The sequence below is a fragment of the Pempheris klunzingeri genome, chromosome 8 (genome assembly GCF_042242105.1).
Source record: "Pempheris klunzingeri isolate RE-2024b chromosome 8, fPemKlu1.hap1, whole genome shotgun sequence".
NCBI lineage: Eukaryota > Metazoa > Chordata > Actinopteri > Acropomatiformes > Pempheridae > Pempheris > Pempheris klunzingeri.
The window spans coordinates 26533810-26556905 of NC_092019.1; the positions used below are offsets into that span (position 1 = coordinate 26533810).

At 44.0% G+C, this 23096-nt stretch overlaps 1 protein-coding gene across 1 annotated transcript; it reads left to right on the plus strand.

Moving 5' to 3' along the window:
- Positions 1-5091: 5091 nt before the first annotated feature.
- On the plus strand, positions 5092-20695 carry sacm1lb (SAC1 like phosphatidylinositide phosphatase b). The gene is made up of 20 exons (XM_070835890.1): positions 5092-5123; positions 6009-6106; positions 6800-6874; positions 6986-7113; positions 8306-8455; positions 8626-8685; positions 10122-10155; positions 10589-10690; positions 11111-11196; positions 12396-12482; positions 12929-12997; positions 13213-13292; positions 13425-13523; positions 14335-14473; positions 15964-16033; positions 16182-16254; positions 17545-17638; positions 18293-18385; positions 18469-18526; positions 18885-20695. The coding sequence occupies exons 1-20, from the start codon at positions 5095-5097 to the stop codon at positions 19019-19021; spliced, it is 1761 nt and encodes a 586-aa protein (XP_070691991.1). The 5' UTR covers positions 5092-5094; the 3' UTR covers positions 19022-20695.
- The last annotated feature ends 2401 nt before the right edge of the window (positions 20696-23096 follow it).

Genomic DNA, 23096 nt, shown 5'->3' on the forward strand with positions numbered 1-23096 from the left:
AGGTTCATGTATCTCTTCAGGATGTACTAAAAGGTCTCTTGAAGCCATGACCTAAACCCAACAGGACGTCGGCCATATTGGATTTTTTGTGCATTTTTGGCGATTCACAGTTGTCACAAATGTACCGAGGGGGTTGAACCGATTCACTTCAAACTTGGTGAGCGTGTAGAAGACCTTAACAATGAAAAGTTATTTAAAGCCTGAGTTTTCACCAAACGGTGTGGGCGTGGCCTCAAACTGCAGTGCCTTGCCATGAAACAGGAAGTGGTTAATAATTAGGTTCTACATGATCCAATCAGCACCAAACTTGACTTGTTTGATAAGAGTCCCCCCTGAAGACATCTACATGTCAATATTCAATTTACAGTCATAGCACCACCTAGTGGTGACAGGAAATGCTATGTTGTACGCTATGATGTCTCAAGACAACCCAGTTTACCAGATCCACTTCAAATTAGGTCAGGAAAGCCTCTAGACGTTGATGATATTCCGTAGTGAAAACTGTGGGTTTTCCTCGAAAGGTGTAACAGTGGCGATGCGGCGAATTTCGGTCCTTCGCCTTGAACAAACAAAGTGCTGTAACTTCACTCTACAAGGTCCTGTCTTTACCAACGCTAAAAAGTTTGATGACAGTCCGGGTCTGAAGACATGTACAGGCCAATTTTGAGCCATAGTCATAGCGCCACGTAGTGGCGACAGGAAGTGACACGTTCCATTCTCTGACGTATCCCTCCCAGCAGGTTAACCACAGCCACCTCAAATTTGATCAAAAGGTTCCCAAGACGTGGATGATGCTAACTTGAAGCTCTTGAGGTTTCCTCAAACGCTGTCACCGTGGCGACACCTTGTTCGCCTTGAAACAGGAAGTTAGTTTTTAAGGGCTAAGTATGGTTGAAATGTAACCAACTTTGGCACACACATCAGGAGGCCTGAAATGAGTAATGTGATTTGGTTCATGGGTTTGGGTGGGGCAAACAGGCTCTATGGCCCCCCTACAACATTTCACTGACCTAGTCCCCGCATTACGTTTCATCTAGGTGTACGAACTTTGCCAGGCTTATGGACCATGCAGAGAACTACTAAGAAGTCTGTTAGTGCCATGACCTAAACCCAACAGGAAGTCGGCCATTTTGAATTAAGTGTGAAAATGTGGTCACATTTTGGCTATTAGCTGGGGTCATATGACAAACTACTCAAAGAGGGTTAATTCCGTCAAACTCAAACTTAGTTAGCGCGTCCTCTGCAAAACTCGAACAGTGTGGACGTGGCGAGCCTTCAAATTTCCATGTCTTGCCATGAAACAGGAAGTTGTTGTGACTTCAGTGTACATTATCCAATCTGTTCCAAACATGTCCTGACGTGCAGAGGTGCGAGGGCCGGCCATCACTGCTTGCAGTTTTAATTTTCATTTGTTCTCATTTAATGTTCTTATTGTAATGTCTGGTTCTGATGCACCAATACCCTCAACCCAAATCAGGAAGAAACCTTAACCTGAGATTAACTATACTCCTGCAACAACCATACAGAAACTTGAACTTGTTTGCTTTTGTATTGTGTATATAATAAATGGTATCAGGCTACATATGTTATGGAAACATCTATAACTTCCAGTCAAACCTTTATCTCTATATATACACATCACACATTACAGTAACAAAAAGGCAGATTCTTACTTTTTGTTCTGAATACTTACTTAAATTCAAAATTTCCAGTGTTGACCTACTTTCACCTGTATTTACCTGCATTCACATGAATTATGCTATTTCTTATTCTCTTAATAAGAGAACGATCAAAACATATTCTCTACACAGAGACAGTCCACATCACATTTGTCACTGCTGCCATACACTGTATAACATACACAGTGAGTGTATAACAGTGTTATGCCTGTAAGTGTTCTCAGGGCTGTTTGTACCTTTTTAACTCTCCTGTCTATCACCCCGCCAGGTCATCTACACCTGCTGCCTGTGGGGGATTTTGTTTTTGTGTCTTTGCCTTTTGACTGTTTGTGTCTTATTTCAGTATTCTGGTTGTTTTGTGTTAATAGAGTCTATGCTTGGGCTTTTCATAAGGTGGGTGTAATCTAAAATTGCTGTATGTGCTGACTGTGCCTTGCTATGTATGCTGATAGAGCCTTTCTGCATATGCTGATTATGTCTGTATCCACTGTACGTAACTACAGGTTCCTCCGGTAGTGGGTCGAAGTGATCTCTACACAAACTGTACTCACAGGATGTTTCGGTGTACGTCATGATGATTAACCCCAAACACTGAGTTGTATAAATATCCTGTGTGTGAGACTGGAGCTCTGGAGACTACTGTCTCTGTGTGAAAACACAATCTGGTGTCTCTCCGTTCATTCAGAATACGTTTTTCCACAACACAGGGTTAAAGTGAAATTTTGGGTCAATGGGGGAGTATTGTTCCCCCCATGGGGCTGACATATGCAGTCAGTGTTTAACATATAACATATGCAGTCAGTGTATAAGATAATATAGGGAGGATTCTGGGTAAACATTGGGTCACTACTGTAGGAAATAAGTAACTTGATAACTGACAACAACATCAAACATGTATATTGTTTCTATCGTTATTTTCAGTGAAAATATACTGTAGGTAGATACATAAATACACTTTCAATTGCAAAGACTGTGTTTGTGAAGCGGCTTGACTTTAATCAGGGGGACTATTGTAAACTGGGGGGGGCAGAGAGGGCCAGCAAACAGCTTGTTAAACAGGGGTTTATTTGATATCTTCTAGTGAATCCTTTAACACTAGCTCTGTGGTGAAGCTCGTCTTGTGGATCTGTAGGTGGTGTCAGCTAACAGTAATGTTAACATTAACTGGTGAGTAACATCAACTGTATAGATTACCTGAAGCTAACTTTAGCTAAACAGACAGAGAAACTGGTGATGTAGCGTCATCATAAGCTAGTTATCCTGAACTAACATTATCATTACTTCCCATAATAGATTTTACCCATAGGCTGACCGTAGGCTAGAATAGATTTTACCTATAGGCTGACTGTAGGCTAGAATAGATTTTACCCATAGGCTGACCGTAGGCTAGAATAGATTTTACCTATAGGCTGACCGTAGGCTAGAATAGATTTTACCTATAGGCTAACCGTAGGCTAGAATAGATTTTACCTATAGGCTGACTGTAGGCTATAATATCACCAAACGGCTGCTGTGCTGGTTGATGTTGTGTTGACGTTTCTCCCAGTGAAAACATGGATGCTGACTCTGGAGGGCAGAGCCATCATCCATCCACAAGGTCTGACTCATTTTTCGTCAACATCAGCTGTGTAGTATGAGGAGGAGGAGGCCACGCTGGAGTTCACTCAGAGATTTGTACATCATAAATTCATTCAATTTATTCTGAGAATCAACCCTGATGACTCCAAATACACGTCGAAGTCACAGATCAGCTGGAGAGTGCCAGAAGAAGCAAAGCAGCCCCAGAGCATCACTGAGCCACCTCCATGCTTCACTGTAGGCAGGGTGTTCTTTTCAGCATCTGTCTCATTATTGGAGCAGACTTGTCTTGTGCTTTTGGGTCAGTAGTGGTGTAGGTCTTGGAGTTCAGGCATGGAGGCCTTCAGTGTTTAGTGTGCTCCTCACTGTAGAAACTGAAACCTCAGTCACTGCTGCCACCAAGTCTTACTGCAGGTCTTTTACAGTCACTCCAGGGTTTTTGGCCTCCTGCCTCCTCAGAAATCTGGTGGCAGCTGTTGATATCTTCCTCTTTCTGCCAATGCAGGTAGTGCAGCCAGTGATCCTTTAGCTTTGACCGTGTGAACTTTGCTTCTTACAGCATCTCTTGGAACATTCAGTGCCTTTGCTGTCTTTTTCTATCATTTTCCTTGTTTGTGCAAAGCAATGATCTCCTCTCTTAACTTTTGGACAGTTCTTTTCATTTACCCATATCCATATTTGTAACATGCAAATGAGTGCTCTATGAGGGATTCTATTCAGGGGGTTGAATAATTTTAAGACTGTAGCAGTCATTACAAGTGACATATTGTGTTGAATTTGGAGAAGCCACCTGTAATGTTAGTTGTGTTGAGCTATTTAAATTGTTCTGTTTGAGTTGTTCATTGAACACAGCTGAAGGTTTGTACATTTTGCCAGTGCGCCTAATTTGCAGGGGGGATTTAATCATTTTGAGTGCAACTGTAAGTGTATGAGTGTATGTGGACAAAAATCCATGAACGATCCCAGAAAAGACTCCATGTTACCTGTAAACGCAGAGCACAGTCTCCATCTCCAATAACAACTAAATGACCAGCATCACACATGCTGCCTCTAGAATCATCTGCCTTCTCACACCTAGCATGCACAGTAGTGTAGAACACTGATTACTGCCGTCTGCTCAGAGACACTGGACAGGAAGACTGGACACAGAACTGGCTTCAGCAGGACTTTTGAACAAACGGCCCCTGTGACAGCACTGTGTGCAGGGGTGGCTGTATTTATGGAGACTCTGTGTATTGTCTTTATCTGTACAAATAAATCATGCCGTTTGATTTCTGTAAAACCATTTATATGCACCACTTCTATAGCAAAATAATGCTCTTTTGTTGGTTATGCAAAGGAGTATTTTACATTAAGGCTACTTTAACTTTGGTTTGGTAAGTGAACACAGGCCGTTCTTGCTTCCATTGCAGTTCATGATACCTGTCAGTCTGTCTGTCTGTCTGTCTGTCTGTGGTGTGGGTTTCACTGGCCGTCCTCCTGTTGCTGACCTCTGCTTGGAATGACAGTACAAAGTGGGATATGGGACACTGACAGAGTTAATGGCCTCTGGTGAGACTGGGACTGTTTTGTGGCCATTCAGTGTAATCACCATGATTCCAATTTCTATCTATACGCATTCATATGTGCACAACCCCCCCTCCCATGTCTGCATGTAGGTCTGCAGGCTACACCTCACCTATTCATTCATCTTTTCCCCGCCCACCTCTGCACACACGGACCTACTCAGCTTTGGAGCGCCACCTGCCGTATCTTTGCCCCCCCCTCAACACCACAGCTGATGACGGAAGTAGTCGGTTTGTCGTTGACACGTCACTGAGGTCAAACGGGAAGAAAGATGGCGAGCACCTATGAGAGTTTCAACTTGTAAGTGGTGCTGATCGCTGAGCCCACACCGTCCCGGAGCCCGGCTCGCTGCTGGGGGGGCGCGCGGTGTCCGGAAGAGCTCCGCTCACATCCAGGCTGCCGGAGGAGCCGCCGGACACGTCGGCTGTATCCGGTCAGCGCAGGCGTCGTGTTAAGCAGCTCCACGTAAAGTTTTCCTCCCAGACGAGCAGCTGTGAGCGGGCTGGGTCAGAGGGGACGGAGTCCGTAAAGAATCAGTGGTTCTCACTGATGGAGCTCGACTCCTCCAGACGCCCTGGATGTGAGCAGCAGGCTCTTCACCGCGGGCTCCCGCGGCTGTGGGCAGCTCTCAGACGGCTGCTGTCTGTCATGGTGCTGCTGGGGAGGTTTACAGGGACCGTCCCCCCCCCACCACCGTCCCAGTCATTTAACCACTCAGTCAGCTCTGAGTCCACATTCACATTCATACGGCAGGAATCCAAGTAGCTCACACCAGACTCTTTGATATGCAGAGTGGAGAACCAGCACCAGCAGTGCTGCTAACCGGTGCTGCTGGTGCTGCTGGTGACAGTGGTGTTGGTGGTGCTGGTGACAGTGGTGGTGGTGGTGCAGATGATGGTGCTGGTGACAGTGGTGCTGATGACTGGTGCGGGTGGTGGTGGTGCAGATGCTGGTGCTGGTGGTGGTGCTGGTGACTGGTGGTGGTGGTGGTGGTGCAGATGCTGGTGATGGTGCTGGTGACTGGTGGTGGTGGTGCAGATGATGGTGCTGGTGACAGTGGTGGTGCTGGTGCTGCTGACTGGTGGTGGTGATGGTGGTGGTGCTGGTGACAGTGGTGGTGCTGGTGCTGGTGACAGTGGCGTGACATAAGTGGTCGTGGTTTTCTAACAGCTGTTGTCTCACCAGGCGGACCACACCAGAGAAGTTTTACATCGAGGCTTGTGACGATGGCTCTGTGGACGTCCTGGCTATTGACAGAGTGTCGACTGAGATGACTCTGACAGGTAAGCAGCAGTTAGGTGACTGAGCTCCTGCACATACAGAGCTGGATGAGAACATACTCAGGTACAGAGACATGTGGAGATGTTTATGTTCCTCCACTCTGCCTAGAGCAGCACTATGTTCATATGTAGAGTAGCTTGGCTGGAACCGGGGCAAAAATGAGCTGTTTGGCCTCCGCACACTGCACACAGGGGGTGTAGCTCCTGTGGTGATTCAACCCGAGCTCAGTAAGGAACATGCAGCATGTCAGGAAAGCACAGTAAAGGTCTGGGTTGTCTGCTTGGTAATTCAGCATTATCGTAGTCTCACACACATTCACACAACCACGCACACACACACTGACCCCTGCTCTGTAGCTCAGGGAGGGAGGAAAGGCAGAGGCATAGAAAGTGCCATAGTTTCCATCAATTAGTTGTGTTAGTCCTTTAGCCAGTAAGAATGCCAAACACGGACCAGTTGAACTTATACAATTATGAGGACTTTGCGATCTTCTCTCTGTCTCATATTATTTGTAGCTCACATTAAAAGGACTGTTTTAAATGGTCCTCTTCCTCTGATAATTTGTGACTAGAGTTTGTCAGGAGAATAGATAATCAGCTGATCAATAAGAAAACTCCTCATCAGTTGCAGCCCTTGTTCAGACTGATTGTGCTGTTTGTCACTCACCATTGTTTGATCTGTGTAATGGTCCTCAGTAAGGAGGGACATCCCTGCATCTGCTGACTCCAGGCCAGTGTGTGGACTCATGGGGACTATACGCTTGGTGGCAGGTAAGTTCAGTCTGTGATGGTCCAACCATCCCTTATTAGATAAGTGGGAGACTGCAGCAGCATTCTGTGCTCTTCTGTGCATTCTGGGCTCCAACCACCTGTTTGTGTAAGGCATGTACCTGGTCGTCATCACAAAGAAGAAGAAGGTGGGAGATTTGCTGGGGCACGCTGTGTGGAAGGCTCTGGACTTTGACATCATCTCCTATAAGAAGACAGTATTACACTTGACTGATAACCAGGTAGGATCTTCATACAGTTGAATTGAGATTATTTTGTCACACAGACCGCTGGAATGTTCTAGTCTCAAGCCGTGTTTCCACCCAAACTACCAGGAACGTTCAGTGCCAGGAATCTTTTTTTCAAGGAACCTGGAACCTAGTCATTACATTTATATAGTGTACCGATCGCACTGCTAGCCACTGAAACTGGGTTCTTATGATTATTTTTGTTGTATTTGACCAAGTTCTCCTCATTCAGCCTTTAAAAAATATGCACTTTCAAAAGTTCTACCCCCTGAGCAGGGACTTTTTTGGGGGTAAAATAACGTCCCTGGAACATTTAGTGAGCTCTTCCGAAGGCTCCGAAGTTAGTTTCTGGACTGACGTAATAAAAAAAAAAAAAAAAACTGCCTTATGGGAAAGAACATGCATGGACTCTTCCTGTGAGCTGAGGTGCATGTTAATGGACAAATGAGATCCTCCTCATCCATGACACGAGTCGCACCTAAAGGGCAACCAGGCTTCAGACTGAATTATATACAAACAATAAGCCACTTATTGGTAACTACCCTTGAATATACAAGGCACATTGGAGAGTTAAATCATATAAAATAATATAAAACAACAAAGATAAATAAATATACAAAATTAGATAATAAAATGATAAAGGGAAATGATTAAATAGAAAAGTGAATCTTCTATTGTGACACTAGAGGTCATCAGATATTTTCAGTTCTTCACAGGCACTGAGGAGAGACTTTGCATGTGTCCTCTTCATTATCGTCAAGGCACTGAGACGACTGACCATCGAATCTCTTTAGAAGACAGAAAATGACTTGCTGTCCTCCATTTGGACGTGTGGATGAAAAGTGTAGCTCGGTGTATCAGGTTGTTCACTGTTAAGCAACACGTACTGTCCTTCATATTAAAACCAATTGTGACATTTTCTCTTGTGAGAGAAGCCAGTAGTTGGATTTTGGGTGAAAGCCAGTCCTTTATATCCTCCCAGAAAGTCCCAGAGTCCACACCGTAGACACCAGTTATTGTGATCCTTATTAAAACTCTTTCTTAACAGTTCATTGGATGGATAAGTATTGTGTCACCCAGGTGTGTGATCCACTGGTGGTCTTCTGTGCTGGCTGCACATTAGCAGCCTTCTCCAGTTACTGCTTTTATCCCTCACCTCTGTTGCTGGAATTGTCTCTTGATTCAGATGCAAGACAACAAGGCTTTCCTGTCCATGATCAACAACGTGCTTCATACGGACGGCTTCTACTTTGCAACAGATTACGACCTGACCCACACTCTGCAGCGCCTGGCCAACACCAGCCCTGAGTTTCAGGAGATGAGCCTTCTGGAGAGGGTGAGATATGCCTGTAGACCACACATAGTCCAGTCTGCTGCCCGTGGCCAGTACTAAATGACCAGTCAGAAATGTTGGTAATGAAATGATCACTCACATAAACAGTTGAAAGTAAAAACATCTTCTGTCTCAGTGAATCATTCCAAAAGTACATTTGTTTGTTGCTCCAGGCAGATCAGCGCTTTGTCTGGAATGGCCACCTTTTGCGGGAATTCATTGCACAGCCAGAGGTAAGACAGCATTACTGTTCTCTCTCTCACTATGGGATATCTTCTCCATGGTGTTCTCCGTAACACTTGTGACAATAATGGAATCAGGCTCTGTGGATCTGTCTTCAGAATCAGCTGCCTTCACCATTGGAAGAACTCTTGTATCGTGTGTGCCTGCAGTAATAGTAGCAGTGTGGCCACAAACACCTGGAGCCTGCAGCACATGTATGGGCCACTGGTTGTGAACCCTGGACATTGTATTGCTGCTATAACATGAGAATCTGGCTCTTTTTGATGGTCTTTCTCTGCTGTGGTCCTTCAGGGTGGGGCAGCTGTGATGCCGGCCCCTCTTGTTTTTGCCAATGTTGTTGTTATCATTATTATTATTTCAAAGAAACCTGCCGCCCCATGTGTGAAAATAACCCAACCTGTGCACACAGGTCCAGCCTAATGGCGGACTTCCTCACATGGCTCTGTGGGCTAACAGCCGTGTTGGAGGCACTGTAGTAACCGTCTAAGTGAAAAAACAACTCACTCGTACATATTTGCAACGACTGTCACTAAAGTTTCGTCCCACTTGAGGAGAAATGCTCGGATGCTTTGAGCTGGTAGGAATTATGAGGCTTATTACTGTAAAACTAAATCTTTCCCCTCTCTCTCTTTTTTGCTGAATTGACATCAAACTTGGTTGAGACTGTCCTCCTCAAACCATCCAGCCAGCTTTTTTTAGTTGTCAAAGATTGAGCCCACAGACCATCCACATGTTTCACAGTAAACAGTTACTACACATTGTCGCTGAACAGTCTTTGTAAAGATAAACTGCAGACGTCTCTTTGTTGTCCAGATGAAGTATACAAACTCAGAATGTTGTCTTCATAACTGTATTTTTGACATTAGGTAGAAATGTGCCTGTAGCCCTGCTGGTGGGGGCAGGGTCAGGCTCAGTCACAGTGTCATCGTACAGCGAATAACCTGGTGACAGGGCACCGTCTGTGGTGTCTGTGGTGTCTGTGGTTGTGAGCTGATGCTGAAGAAACATGTTTATAGATGTGCTTAAGTCTCATTTGTCTTCCCCTCTTTCAGCCTGTTCATCATCTTCCTCCTCCTCAAAATGCCCAGCTCCTAACTCTTCCAGCAGCGTCATGTTCTTTATCAGTACTGTTGGAAGTATTCAGACCAACGTTAAGACACGATCATGGTCTTGTCCAAAAGCTGGTGCACATAAAAGCCTGTCCTAATGGGCAGCTCTGCCCTCTGCAGTGACTAGCTAGGTTCCTTGTGTGCAGAGTTGAGGAAACAGGGTGGTTCGACGTCATTTTGAGCCACACCATTCTGCTCAGATAAGCAAGGTTACATGTGTCACCTTAAGGTTTATTTGACACGGCTTGTACATAGAATGATAATCACCAGCAGCACAGTAAAGCATTTCATTATCTAACACTGTTCTTATCTTACAGTTACACAAGTTCGTGTATCCCGTCATCCATGGCTGTATCCTCTCCTGTTGTCTGACAACTGTTCCTCCCCTCATAAAACTCGACGGTACCATTTTAGTGAATGAGTGTGAGACCTTTCATGATGGGCACATCTCACCATGTTATCTGGATGAAACCTTGAAACTGTGTTTCCAGTTTATTGGAGCCTTTATAGCTTTATTTTTAGGTTTATGGCTTCCAAACAAACTTTATACTGCCACATGTGTTGATAGGAGAGTGAGTATTTGCCCTTGACCGGGATTACTATTAACATCTAAGAACAACAACAGGTACAGCACCACAGTATTAAACAAGTTACAGTACTGACAACAAAAGCAATCCTCTAAATTAGAAGGCTTCAGGTATGCTTCTTTAGATTAGTTTGGTATTTTTTACGCCTTACTGTTTTGTGTCAGTACTGTTGGTTTCTTAACACATCTGTCGACCAGTCATCACCATGAAGTCCAGCTGCATCAATGGAAAGGTGTTTGAGTGGAGTATTATCTCCAGGAGGAGCTGTTTCAGAGCTGGTGTCCGCTACTATGTCCGAGGTAACGCTGCTGTGCACTGAGCCCTCATTTCCACTGGATGAGCCTGCGTCCCATTCGGACTACTTTACGTCTGCGTCACAGTTGTAGTGACGTAGCACTGGGAGGAAGTATCTCTGAAGTGAAGAGTTTCCAGTGTGTTCCTCAGCAGACACGTTTCTGATATAGTTTAATGATTTGATGTGTTTTACAAACACATTTGAAAACATGTTTGCAGCTCATCACTGACAGGAATAACTAGTTATAGCATCATCTTTTGTCAGCACACATAACATCCACTTACCTGCTCCAGCAACAATATGCTATGCAGACATATCCAGTGGACATTAAGTCAACGAAGAGCTAATTATCTCTGCATTACTGGGACTCTGAAGCCATTAGATGTCTAACTTGTCAAACAGTTCTTCTTTTTTTTGTCCCTAGGCATTGATTCGGAAGGCCATGCTGCTAACTATGTGGAGACAGAGCAGATAGTGCAGTACCACAGTGCCAAGTCTTCCTTTGTCCAGGTGAGCCAAAGCAGTAATGCCCAAGGTAAGGAAAAGGCAAATCAGAATTCTGTTGAGGAACAAATGGTTCTCAAATTCTCAGCCTCAACACGTCTTCAGTGCTGATGTCATGCTCACGTGTTGTCGTCATGTCGAAGGAGAGGAAATATATGCACATCATGAAGGAGCAGTAAACAGTGAAGGAATAGTAACACCTACATACAGCTCCATGCCACACCAGTTTAATACTGACAACATCTTTGTCTGGTCATGTTTGATGAAACGCCAGTACAGTAGAGCTAATAAGCTCTAGGATGGTCGGTGTGATTGACCATCCAAAACGCCCTCAGTGGTAAACAACAAATCAGGTCCTGCTCACTTCAGACTCATCCTTCAGCTCGGGGGGGGGTGTGTTCGTGATGAACTCGTTCTTCAGCACTGAAGAGTTTTGCGGGACCACACAGGAGGAGGATTTTCGCCTCCACTTATTTAATTAGTTATTTAATTAGTATTGAATTAGCTCGTTCCTCGTTCCAACAATGAAGAGCGACCTGTGTGTAAATGGGGGTGGCCGTGGCTCAGAGACCAGATTGGTGCTTCGATCCCACGTGTCCTTGAGCAAGACACTGAAGCCCAGCTTGCTCCTGAACCAACTTAAGCTGTTCTTCAGTGTGTGAATATGTGTGAAAGAATAGTCTCCTCCAACCTGGAAGGACGATGTGACGTAAAAGCACTTTGAGTGGTTGAAATGACTAGAAAGGTGGTCTACAAATACAGACCACCTATCTCTGACAGCAGTACGTCTATATTCCACTATAAGTCGTCCAGTTGTCCACTTTTCTGTTGTAGTCCAGTACCAGTGGTCAGATCCACACTGAAATGTAGACTCACTCGAAGCGCTTTTACACCACGTTCCTATTCACACATCATTCATACACTGAAGGGAGGGGCTAATTAGTCAGATACTTTGACATGTGGACTCGAGGAGCTTGGAACCAAACCGCCAATCCTCAGATTAGTGGATGACCCACTCTTCCACTGCCCACATGTGGACTAAGCTACACGATTCTGACGAGTGGTTGAAAATGGTATTGTAAAGCCACAGCAAACGGGGGCTTTAATGGGTTTTGTGTATGTAATGCATGCATTTGTTGTTGTGGAATGTGTTTCTGAAAGCAGGATGATGATGTGTTTTTGCATTATGCTCTTTTGCTTCATAGACAAGAGGCTCCATCCCCTTCTACTGGTCCCAAAGGCCCAATCTCAAGTACAAGCCAAAGCCACAGATCAGCAAAACAGTCAATCATGTAAGCTGTCTTTACACGCAGGGCCTTTGTCCACAGAGTGCTTTCTTTTTCTCTTTTTAACTGATCCCAAGGAGGAGAGAGCATCTGTGGGCACCTGTGGCCCCCCAGATAAAGAGCTCTGCACCCAGCGGTGGCAGCTCCGAGCGCTTATATACGTATGTGATATTCACCACATTGTTGTCGTGCACCCACATCACTCCATGAGCGGTGACAGCGAGGACATGAAGCTCATCTCTACAAAGCATGATGACAAGAATCCTCCTGTTGGTGCTCATAATGAAAAAACGGTGATAAACAATAGATACAAATGGTTAATAAAAAGCAAAGGGGTGATGCTAGCACTGCACACTGTTCTGAACAGTCTCCGGCGCCCCGCCTGAGGAACCATGTGGACCCTCTGTGTATTTGTAATCTTATTTATCTTCTGTCTCTGTGCACGTCTTCAGTTGGACGGATTCCAGAGACACTTTGACTCGCAGACTATTCTCTATGGGAGACAAGTCATTTTAAACTTGGTAAGATGACACAACGTGTATTTATGTCAACTGGATTCTTCACTTGTATCACTTCTGTTTTATGAGCTCAATGTGCCGGATATTTATTTCACACCAACCTCTGATAAGACCCTGACTGGAAAGTAGCAGTTAAATCAGATAATAGATGGCAATGATAAATCCATTTTGATGGTTGTAGACAGACTTCTAGAGTCCTTGCTATCATCTTTTCACAGATCAACCAAAAGGGTTCTGAAAAGCCATTGGAGCTGGCATTTGACAAGATGGTGACCAGCCTGGGTAGTGGCATGATCAAGTAAGACTGCCACCAGCTCCATCCTTTATCCCTCACATACAGTTGTGTTCTTTTGATAGCTCATATTTAGGCAACCTTGAATTTGTTTGTCATATCGTATCATATATTTGGTAAATGCTTGCTTTTCTACAGGTACGTAGCCTTTGACTTCCATAAGGAGTGCAGTCGGATGAGATGGCATCGCCTGCAGATCTTACTGGACATGGTCGCTGAAATGCAGAATGAATTTGGGTTAGTGGTTTTTTCATGTTGTGTGTGAACCGATACACAAGTACACTGGGTAAATGCTTTATCTACACTACTCACAAAAAGTTAGGGATATTCGACTTTCAGGTGAAATATATGGAAAATGTAAAAAGTGAATGCTACAGTGATATTATATCATGAAAGTAGGGCATTTAAGTAGAAGCATGCACTGGTGATTTATTCATCTTAAACAATTTCTTTGAAGAAAATCTAACAACAGTAGTAGGTACACCACAACAAAACATTTTCAGTGTCTCAATAAATTGGGATGTGGCCAAAGGACGTCCACTCCTCTCCTTTCTGTGACTCTTCCAGTCTCTGTATCACTGTTCCAACCTCCTGATGACACTCTGTGACCCTCTAAGCTCAGTGAACACCTCCGTCTGAGGACTTCCTGTTTGAAGCCTCCAGTGTTGAGGTGCTGCTGATCAACTGTTAGGTGTCGTCTTGGTCTCATGATGTCAGAATGTGAACAGCAGGATGAGGAGGACTGTTTAAATACCAATTCTAACTGAAGCAGGAAATGTATTGGTGGATTCATGGATCAAACCTGTTGTGAATGTTGCTGTTAAGCTTCTTGTTAGAGAACAGCAACTTGTGCAGAAAGTACTGAGACACTGAACAGTTGGACATGTGCATTCAAAGGTTTAGAGAAGGTCACATTAAGTTCACCTGGAAAGGTTAGAATGCATTTTAGGTTCATCCTGAAATTTCACCAGAAAGCTGAATATCCCTAACTTTTAGTGAGTAGTGTATATACTCTATATTAGAAATAATGGTGTGTGCTTGGATACAGATATTTCCTGGTGGATGCAGATGGGAAGGTACTATTGAACCAGGAGGGGACGTTTCGGAGCAACTGCATGGACTGTCTCGACCGCACCAATGTAATCCAGAGCCTGCTGGCCCGACGCTCGCTGCAGTCCCAGCTACAGGTAGGACCCAACAATCATACTGCACGTACAGCTTAACAGTGCTCAGTGTTGTCATAGTCACACAGAGATGTCTCAAACGACTCCTCCAGCCCAATCCACGTCTCCATGCTCCGTATGTGCCCGGTATTGATATTGATATTGAAATTCTGCATCATTTGAAATTTAATCAGATTTTTTAATATGGTCTTGGTAACATTAACAGACAACTCAAGTCTGTAAATTCCTGAAGAAAACCTGGTACTCAAGTAAATAGTATTCTTACATTAAAGGCTGAGTATTATTCTATATATAATATTATTATATATCTGCATTAGAATGGCTCATATGTAGGCTTTGGGTCGTTTCTGATTTTGCCTGTCCAGTCAGGCGTCCAAGCTTAACGGGGTCTGATTTTATGCGGACCGATAGAACCACGAGACGCTCTGGCAAGTTAAAAAGTAGCCTACATCAGCAATCTGTGCTGATGGCATTAAATCTAACTTGTATTAGATGAGTAATTAGTAAAGGCATACGTATGGCGACCATTGTAGGTACAATAAAAGAAATACAGAGGGGCAGTAGTCTGACGAAACAATTGCAAATTTACAAGAAAGGAACTTGGATGTCCTCTGAAATTCAAGTCCTGAATTTACAAGAAAACTCAAATTTACGAGAAATAAATCCAATCCAAGATCAAAGTTGTCAATCCATGTATGCAGGTGGTGAACTTGTGCATGATGAGGTCGCTGCAGAAGAGAGTGCTCTCTATACACCACAGGCTTTCAGGATAACGCAACAGGGCTAATGTCTGTCCTGTGTACACAGGCTCTAATGTTCGATCCAGTAACTATGAGACAAAGCGGTGGTTCGATCCCCTGCTCCTCATATCGAAGTGTCCTTGGGACAAGACACTGAACACCAACTCGCTCCGCCTACTTAGATTCCTTCTGTGTGAATGATGGGTGAATGTAAAAGTGCTGTGAGTGGTCAAAATGACTAGAAAGTCGCGATACAAGTACAAACCATTTACCATGCGAGGTGTTATCCTGCAGAATCCTTCGTTGGTGGACGCTGTGAAAACCTGACAAACACTAACGCTAGCCCTGTTGATTAACTTCCTGCTGATTGCCGCCTGTGGACTTGATGCTTAGTTCCTTCTAGAGTTCAACATCTGTCATTATTTTCCACTCCAGTGGCTGAATCATGTGTGACACCGTGTGGTGGAATGTGGCATTACCCCTGATCTTTTCAGGAAGTGTTGAGTGAGGGAAACCAGTATTTGTGTTAGAAAGGAAGTCCAAGCAGCAAACTGATGAGTTGTTCTTGTTATGCAAATGTCCATTCTACTGAATTTACCAAGACAACAGGTAAACATGGGGCAAGTCTTCAGTTTGCATTAATGGCCTCTTATCATAAAATATACTTGTACCTTCTAGCTCCGTAGCCTTTGGCAAACTAGTTTAAAAGTAAATTTTGGACTTACCTCTTAATTCAATTGTGTGTCCCTGCAGAGAATGGGAGTCCTGCACATTGGCCAGCAGATTGAAGAGCAGGCTGACTTTGAAAAGATGTACAAGAATGGTGGGCTCTCTCTGACACAACAGTGGCCTCAGTAGTTTTCTGTGAACGAATCACCTGGCATGCATACGTTTGACATCACAGATGCTATTAAGATCTGTTTCTCTTTCTGTTTTGTATTCCGTCCCCTTCCCTGTCTGTTCACATGCAGCCTGGGCAGACAATGCTGATGCCTGTGCCAAGCAGTACGCTGGTACTGGTGCCTTGAAGACTGACTTCACCAGGTCAGTTTTCATCCAGCTCAACACATGGTAACTGTAGTCGTGGCCAAAAACATCAACACTCTCAAAAAAGGCACAAGGTACAAAGTGAATTTAAAGTAATTCCGTGACACAAGGAGACAAGAGTCTCACACCCTGAGGACAGAAGCTGCTCTGTAGTGTAGGGGTACGAGAGCGGATCATTCTGTATCCAGATAGCAGTAGGGTGAACAGGCTGTCCCATGGATGGATCTGGTATTTTAATATCCTTTGGGCTCTGCGCATACACCTCAACTCCACCGCAAATACCACTGATGCTTGGTAAATGGGTACCAGTGATGTTCTGGGCTGTTTTTTAATCACCCGTTCCAGAGCCCTCCTGTCCTGGGCTGTGCACATTCCATGCCAGTTTTTGCCAGAGTTTCTAGTCAGGATGTTTTCTATTAAATTCACAACAAAGTTCTCTCCATATCGGGGCTGAGCAGGCAGTCAACCAGAGTGTAGGAGGTTCTGCCAATCCAGACCTGTCTACGGTCTGTTTGTGAGGCCATCCAATATCCAGAGAGTAGCACTCAAGCCCAGAGTGCTCAGTTTGCCCTCGGTTTCATTGGGGAGATTGTATTGAATACTGAGCTGAAATCAGCTCCCCCCTCTTGTAAACCGCGCTGTGCCTGCTGCCACCTGAGTACGGAGTCCAAGGAGGTCAGGTGTGTACATTCAGGCACCCCCTGAGCTCGCTGGCCCTGCTGCAGCTCACACCCGTCTCCTCAGGAGACCAGGAGTGCAGACTGGGCGTGCATCCATCCATCCAGGCCAGAACAAACAACATTAAAAACCAACACCCAACTACATGCTTTTGAGGATATTGCACAGCTTTCATCTCTGTGTGCCTCCTCTGAGTTATTAATAATGGGGGATCTTACCAGGACTGGCTCTCTGACAGCTCTAACAAATTCAAAGAACAGTGCCTGGAACTTCATCTTTTTCAGCTCATAGACAAGCCCACCAGACCAAACCTCAAGAATCCTTTTAATTACACTTTATTTGATCTCATACTTACTAATAGACCACATAAATACTTGGCCTTTGGACTTTTTTCCTTGACATCAGTGATGTAAAGGAAATGTAAGCCGGTTTCCAGAGAACAGTGAAGTCGGGAGCATGAACATACTTAGTTAGAATTACATTGAGATATTTTTGTATGTATGTAGAAGAATAAATGGTGATGCAGGAGGAAGAGTCATGGTCAGCAAAAAGACTCACCCGGTGGGGAAATTACTGCTAGTCGATATGATCTTGAACAACATCTTTCAGGACGGGGAAGAGGACTCAGTGGGGGCTACTGATGGACGGCTGGAACTCCATGATCCGATATTACAAAAACAACTTCTCCGATGGTTTTAGACAGGTGAGTCCAAAGCTTCACAGATTTGAGTGCTACGGTACCTGTGTGGATTAGTGATCTGTGCTCTACGGTCATATGAATACAGTGAGTATGTAGAAGCATTAGAGGCATCAACAGATGAAACTTCCAATCTGCACAAACTTGCAGGTTTTCAATGCGCTGCACAATTACACTGAACATTTCAAGTTTAGCCCCAAATAATATAGTGTGGCCTAGCATCATTGCTGCATCCCAGGTCTCAACAGTAACATTAGTAAAGTGTTACTGTAACTTAACATAAGACAATAATGGCCCAAGGCATTCTGTATGAAAAGAGAACCCTTTTGACTTTCTAAAGCCAGCCATGCACACCCAACTGGTAAATGATGAGGATTCATTTTGGGCACAGTGATGTACTAAGTTGAAATGTAACCCTGACAGTTCTATTCACTTACAGTATGCTGTTTAGTGCAGCTGTCCATGAGCGGTAATGACCATGATCCCTGATGAGAACGATAGCGATGGTTTCCTACCAAGTGAGCGGTGGCTCACTTGGTAGGAAACCATCGCTATCGTTCGCTATCGTGCCCTGGTGGGCACTCCAAGATAGTTTGACAGTTTGTGGGAATGCAGCGTGTTGTACGGGGGTTCTCAAGCTTTTGTCCTGTTTTAATACAGGACTCTATCGACATATTCCTGGGGAACTACGCTGTGGATGAATCTGATTGGAACACCCCACTGCACGAGCCCAAAGACTGGAAGTTTCTGACGGTGAGAGGGGTTCGGGAAAATTGCCAAGTTTTACTTTTTCCAAAGTCTTTAGTTTGACCCAGTGTTTTCTTTTTCTTTTCTAGTTACCTATCATCATGGTGGTAGCATTCTCCATGTGTATCATCTGCCTACTGATGGCTGGTAAGACGAACTGCAGTGAACTCCACTTAACAAGAATTTTCATTCCCACAAACTTAACAACATTAGGGTTTGTTTATGGTTGATGAATTCATATCAGGCTCAAAACATATACGCACCAGTTACTTCTGTGTTCACAAACTTGGCCTCTGATACTTTTTTAGAACGTTGCCCCATTAATAATGAATTAGTCGAGTTTGGTCTAGACCTGCTCTTTATGGAAAGCGTCTTGAGATAACTCTGTTATGAATTGGAGCTGTATAAATAAAGATTGATTAATTATTAGTACAGAGGATGCAAAATGTGTTAAATGCTTTAACTTTGCTCCACTGACTCTGGATGCCCTGCTGTCCCCTGTCAGGTGACACATGGACTGAGACGCTGGCGTATGTTCTGTTCTGGGGAACAGCCAGTGTGGTGACGGGTGGCCTCATCCTCTTTAACGGAGTGGACTTTGTAGATGCTCCCCAGCTGGTCCAAAAGGAGAAGCTGGACTGAATGTGTGTGTGTGGAAAGCAGCTGGGCCCTGGTGAAACCACTGCCTCATCCTCCAGCTCATCATCGCTTTACCATCAGCATCAGCATGCCTGGAGCCTTTACTAACAAAGGGTGGAGTGGAGGAAGGTGGTGGGCACCAGGGCTGGCCTCATGCACTACAACGGTGGGAAGACAGAGACTGGGAGTGCATGGGCCTGCTGCTGTCCACACTGCAGTGACTATCATGTGGACAGGACTGTCTGTCTATAGGTTTTACTGGATACTGAACCTCTGGAGTTTGTTCTTACTGGATGCCATTGTTCCCAATTTCAGAGGAACGCAGTGGGACCTGCTCGAAAATTGCAGTTTGTCCCACTGCATTCCCTTAATGGATGTATCGGGATCATCTGCTGTGATGTCACAGCACAGCTGTAAATGAATTACTATATGTACTGTTAATTTGCCTTCTGTCCTTTTCTTTTTGCCATTGCAATATGTGTTTACCCATGTACAGATGCTCTGTCTTAGGTTAAATGCTGCTTGTTTCAAAGTCCGTGTTCAAGACCAGTAAGGGGTCCTGCTCCAACGGGTCCAAGAAATCTGGCTTTCTTTTTCCACAATTTAATTTAGTCAAGCCAAATATTCATGGGCAACTTAGAGAATGATGCATTTGAGCAGTCTTTATCACTTCAGATAGTTTATATATCAGGTAGTGATGTGTTTGCAATTAGGTGGTTATAGTTATAGTGCACAGTAAAAATGTCATATGGAGATGATCAATGAATAAGCCACTGCAGAATGGAAACAATAGTGTAGAAGGCAGTTCAGCACTTCATGTAGGCTGATGGATTTGGATATGTTCACCGCTAAACTAGTTACATGGCTTGCCAATCAATCAAAAATGCGTTGAAGTGTGTCATTACAACTGATTGTACATTTCTCTGTTATAGAACCTGCCCCTTGGATTCTGCACCTATTTGTTTACTACAAAAAGCCATTTGTGCACAGAAATTGGTATTTCATGGTCTCTAATTACTTAATTCCTGCTCTCACACTAGTAATAGTCTTGTTAACATTTCAACATGAACAATTTAAAGGGATGTCAAAGACATTATGTTGTCTAACATGCTAAATCTGACGTACTGACAAGTAACTGCAGCAGGAGGAACTGAGAATCCAGGTTGTTCTTTTAGTTATAGAGGAGCTCCCAGGCAGTTGTGTTTTGGTACTGAGGTGTACTGATATCACTCTTTCACAGTGATATCACTGGTTGTTACATCGATGTACCCTCCACACAAAAAATACAGTTGTTTGCTGCAGTGGATGCTGAAAAGTTTTGCCCGTTAAACAATGTTATCTCTGACATTCCTTACATATGTACTATATTTGATGTTAACAATATTGTTCAGTGTTGTGTTATTGTCAGCTATCCATGTGCACAAGGATGTTTAACTCGATGAGGGTCGCCCAAATGCATCATTAACTTTAATGTCTGTAGAGGTAGATTCATGCTTCTTTATCAGTGAGCCTCATACAGAACCACATGCTAGATAGACAATTTGTGGCACTGACCAGTTTTCTTGTATTAGATGTACAAATGAAGCTAAACATGTCTGATTTAAGAGGAATAATTCATTAATCTGAATGAGTTTGGAGTTTAAATATGATACTGAAACTAATAAAATGGAAAATGAAGACAAACTTACTGCAAAATGAATATTCTGTTCAGCTGATCATCATCAAACTGCAGCTTTCTTTAAAGCTTTGTGGTACCAAAGCCCCCCCCCCCCCCCCCCCCCATATTAGTCATGGACTGCTGTGCTGTAAAAGAGCTGCTGGCGAAGGGATTGCTTATTGCAGTTACTTTCAGTTTTTCAAGGTGTTGGTTAACATGCTGTCAGTCAGTTTCAGCTACCAGTTACAGGCCAGAGTCACGTGGGATGTTTTATTGTATTCCTGCTAGTTTAGGGAGTTGAGAGATTGTTGTGTTGTTTCCTGATTATGTTTGGGAGCCAAGCAGGATGCCAGTGCAGCGAGCACACAGCTTCCAGCTGGCTGTGACCTACAGCAGCATGTGTACTGCCACTGATCTATCTAATCTTTATTGAGTCAGGCAGTCTCATTGAGAATAAAATCTCTTTTACAAGAGGGACCCGAGAACAAGCAACATTCACAGAAACACACAGAACAAAACCCAAAACAAAACCACAGAACAGAAATGCACTAAACTAAACACTAACAAGAAATAAAGAGCGTTCACCTGAAGCAGTTTACAAGAATCAACAAAGACATCAGGTAATAAGGTTTGAAATTCTCTACTGGTGATGAGTGACTCAGATTATGCAGATTGTTGCTCATTCCATTTCAAAGGTGCATAATACCTGAACAACGTCCGTCCGGGTGAGAGGGATCTCTAAACTTAGGTAGACACTGGATCGTAAACGGACTGTATCTGTATAGCACCTTCCGAGTCATTTCAACTACTCACAACTTTTACTTTACACCCTATTCTTTCACACACACATACATACATTCACACAGTGGAGCATTGCAAGTTCCAAATTGGGGTTCAGTGTCTTGCCCAAGCACCACTTCGACATGGAGCAGCCAGGGATCGAACCACCATCCTCCTGATTGATAGCCTGGAAGCTTCAATAGCAGATCTTTGTAAATGAATAACATGAGGTGCCTGTTTCTTCTTGACTGTGAGGAAGTCCATCCAACCTGCTGAGAGGGTTTCACTGCTGAAGAGTTGATGGGGCCGTATGATAATACAGAATATCTCCATAGTCTAGAACAGACATAAGGGTTGGCTGTACAATAGTTTTACTGTTGGTTGGAGACAGACAACCTTTAATCCCAGTTTGATTTTGAATTTTTTAGTCAAATGTTGACTTGCTGTCAAGCAAAAGTCTTAAGTATTTATATGGCTCAATATGAGTGCCTTTTAAGGTTTAATTGCAGGCTGAAGACAGGGCCTGGGCTGGGGTGGAGCCTTGGGCACATAAAATGGTATCATCTGCATAAAAATAGACATTGAAGTATTGGCTAGGATGAATTCTTATTGATGTACAGTGTGAACAGCAAAGGTCCAAGGATAGACCCCTGTGGCACCCAATGTCTAATGGTAAGAAGACTAGAGCGAGAACCGTCAGCAACAACAGCCTGAGTCCTTTCTGTCAGGTATGAGTGGAACCAGTTAAATGAAGCTTCATCAAGACCAATAGACAGAAGTTTTTGGAGCAGGATTTTATGATCAACAGTGTTGGATGTTTTTGAGAGGTCAATGAAGAGGGCAGCACAAGATTGTTTTTATCCAGGAGGAGACAATGTTATCAATGACTAAAGCTGCGACTGTTACTGTGCTGTGACCCAGGCGAAAACCTGACAGTTGTGGCTATAATATGTTCAGCGAGTCGATGAAGGAATGTAGTTGTAAACTGACTAAAGATTCTGGGATTTTTGTTAAAACAGGAAGTTTGAAAATTAGTAGTTGTTAAGGTATGTGATGTCACCACTTTTAAGTAAAACCACTACTGAGGCGCTTTTCCACAAAGCTGGAATTCAGCCTGCTAGAAAGGTTTGGTTGAAAATGTGAGTATGAATATGAGTAATGGGGTGGGGCTGGGAGTGGCGCCGAGTCAGCGCTGCTGATCTCCTGGGGAGCTGGTGAGGTGAGGCCAAATCCTCAGTAGGACTCAGAAAATAGATGGCAGCATGTGAGTTGTAGTCCATGAGGAGCAGCTAGACTGCTTGGTGGCTGGACTCCCTGGACTCCCTGGACTCCGGACGTGGGCAGCAGCAGGCAAGGCAGTGTCTGCAGCAGTGGAGGAGCCACCAGGCAGCTAGTGCTTTCACTGGTGAAACCAGCTAACATCTCATAGCCTTCTGGGATGCTACACTATCATAAACACCATCATATTCAGTTTGTGTCTGTGAGCAGGAGTTTGAATGTTTAGTGTTTAGAGTGTATCCATTTATATTCTTTCAGTCCAACTCTCTAATTCTGTTCTTTCATAAATGTACTCACTTGCAATGCTTTGCTTTTGCTTGTCCTTTAACCATCAGCCTTAGGATACTGTTTATTGAGGTTGTA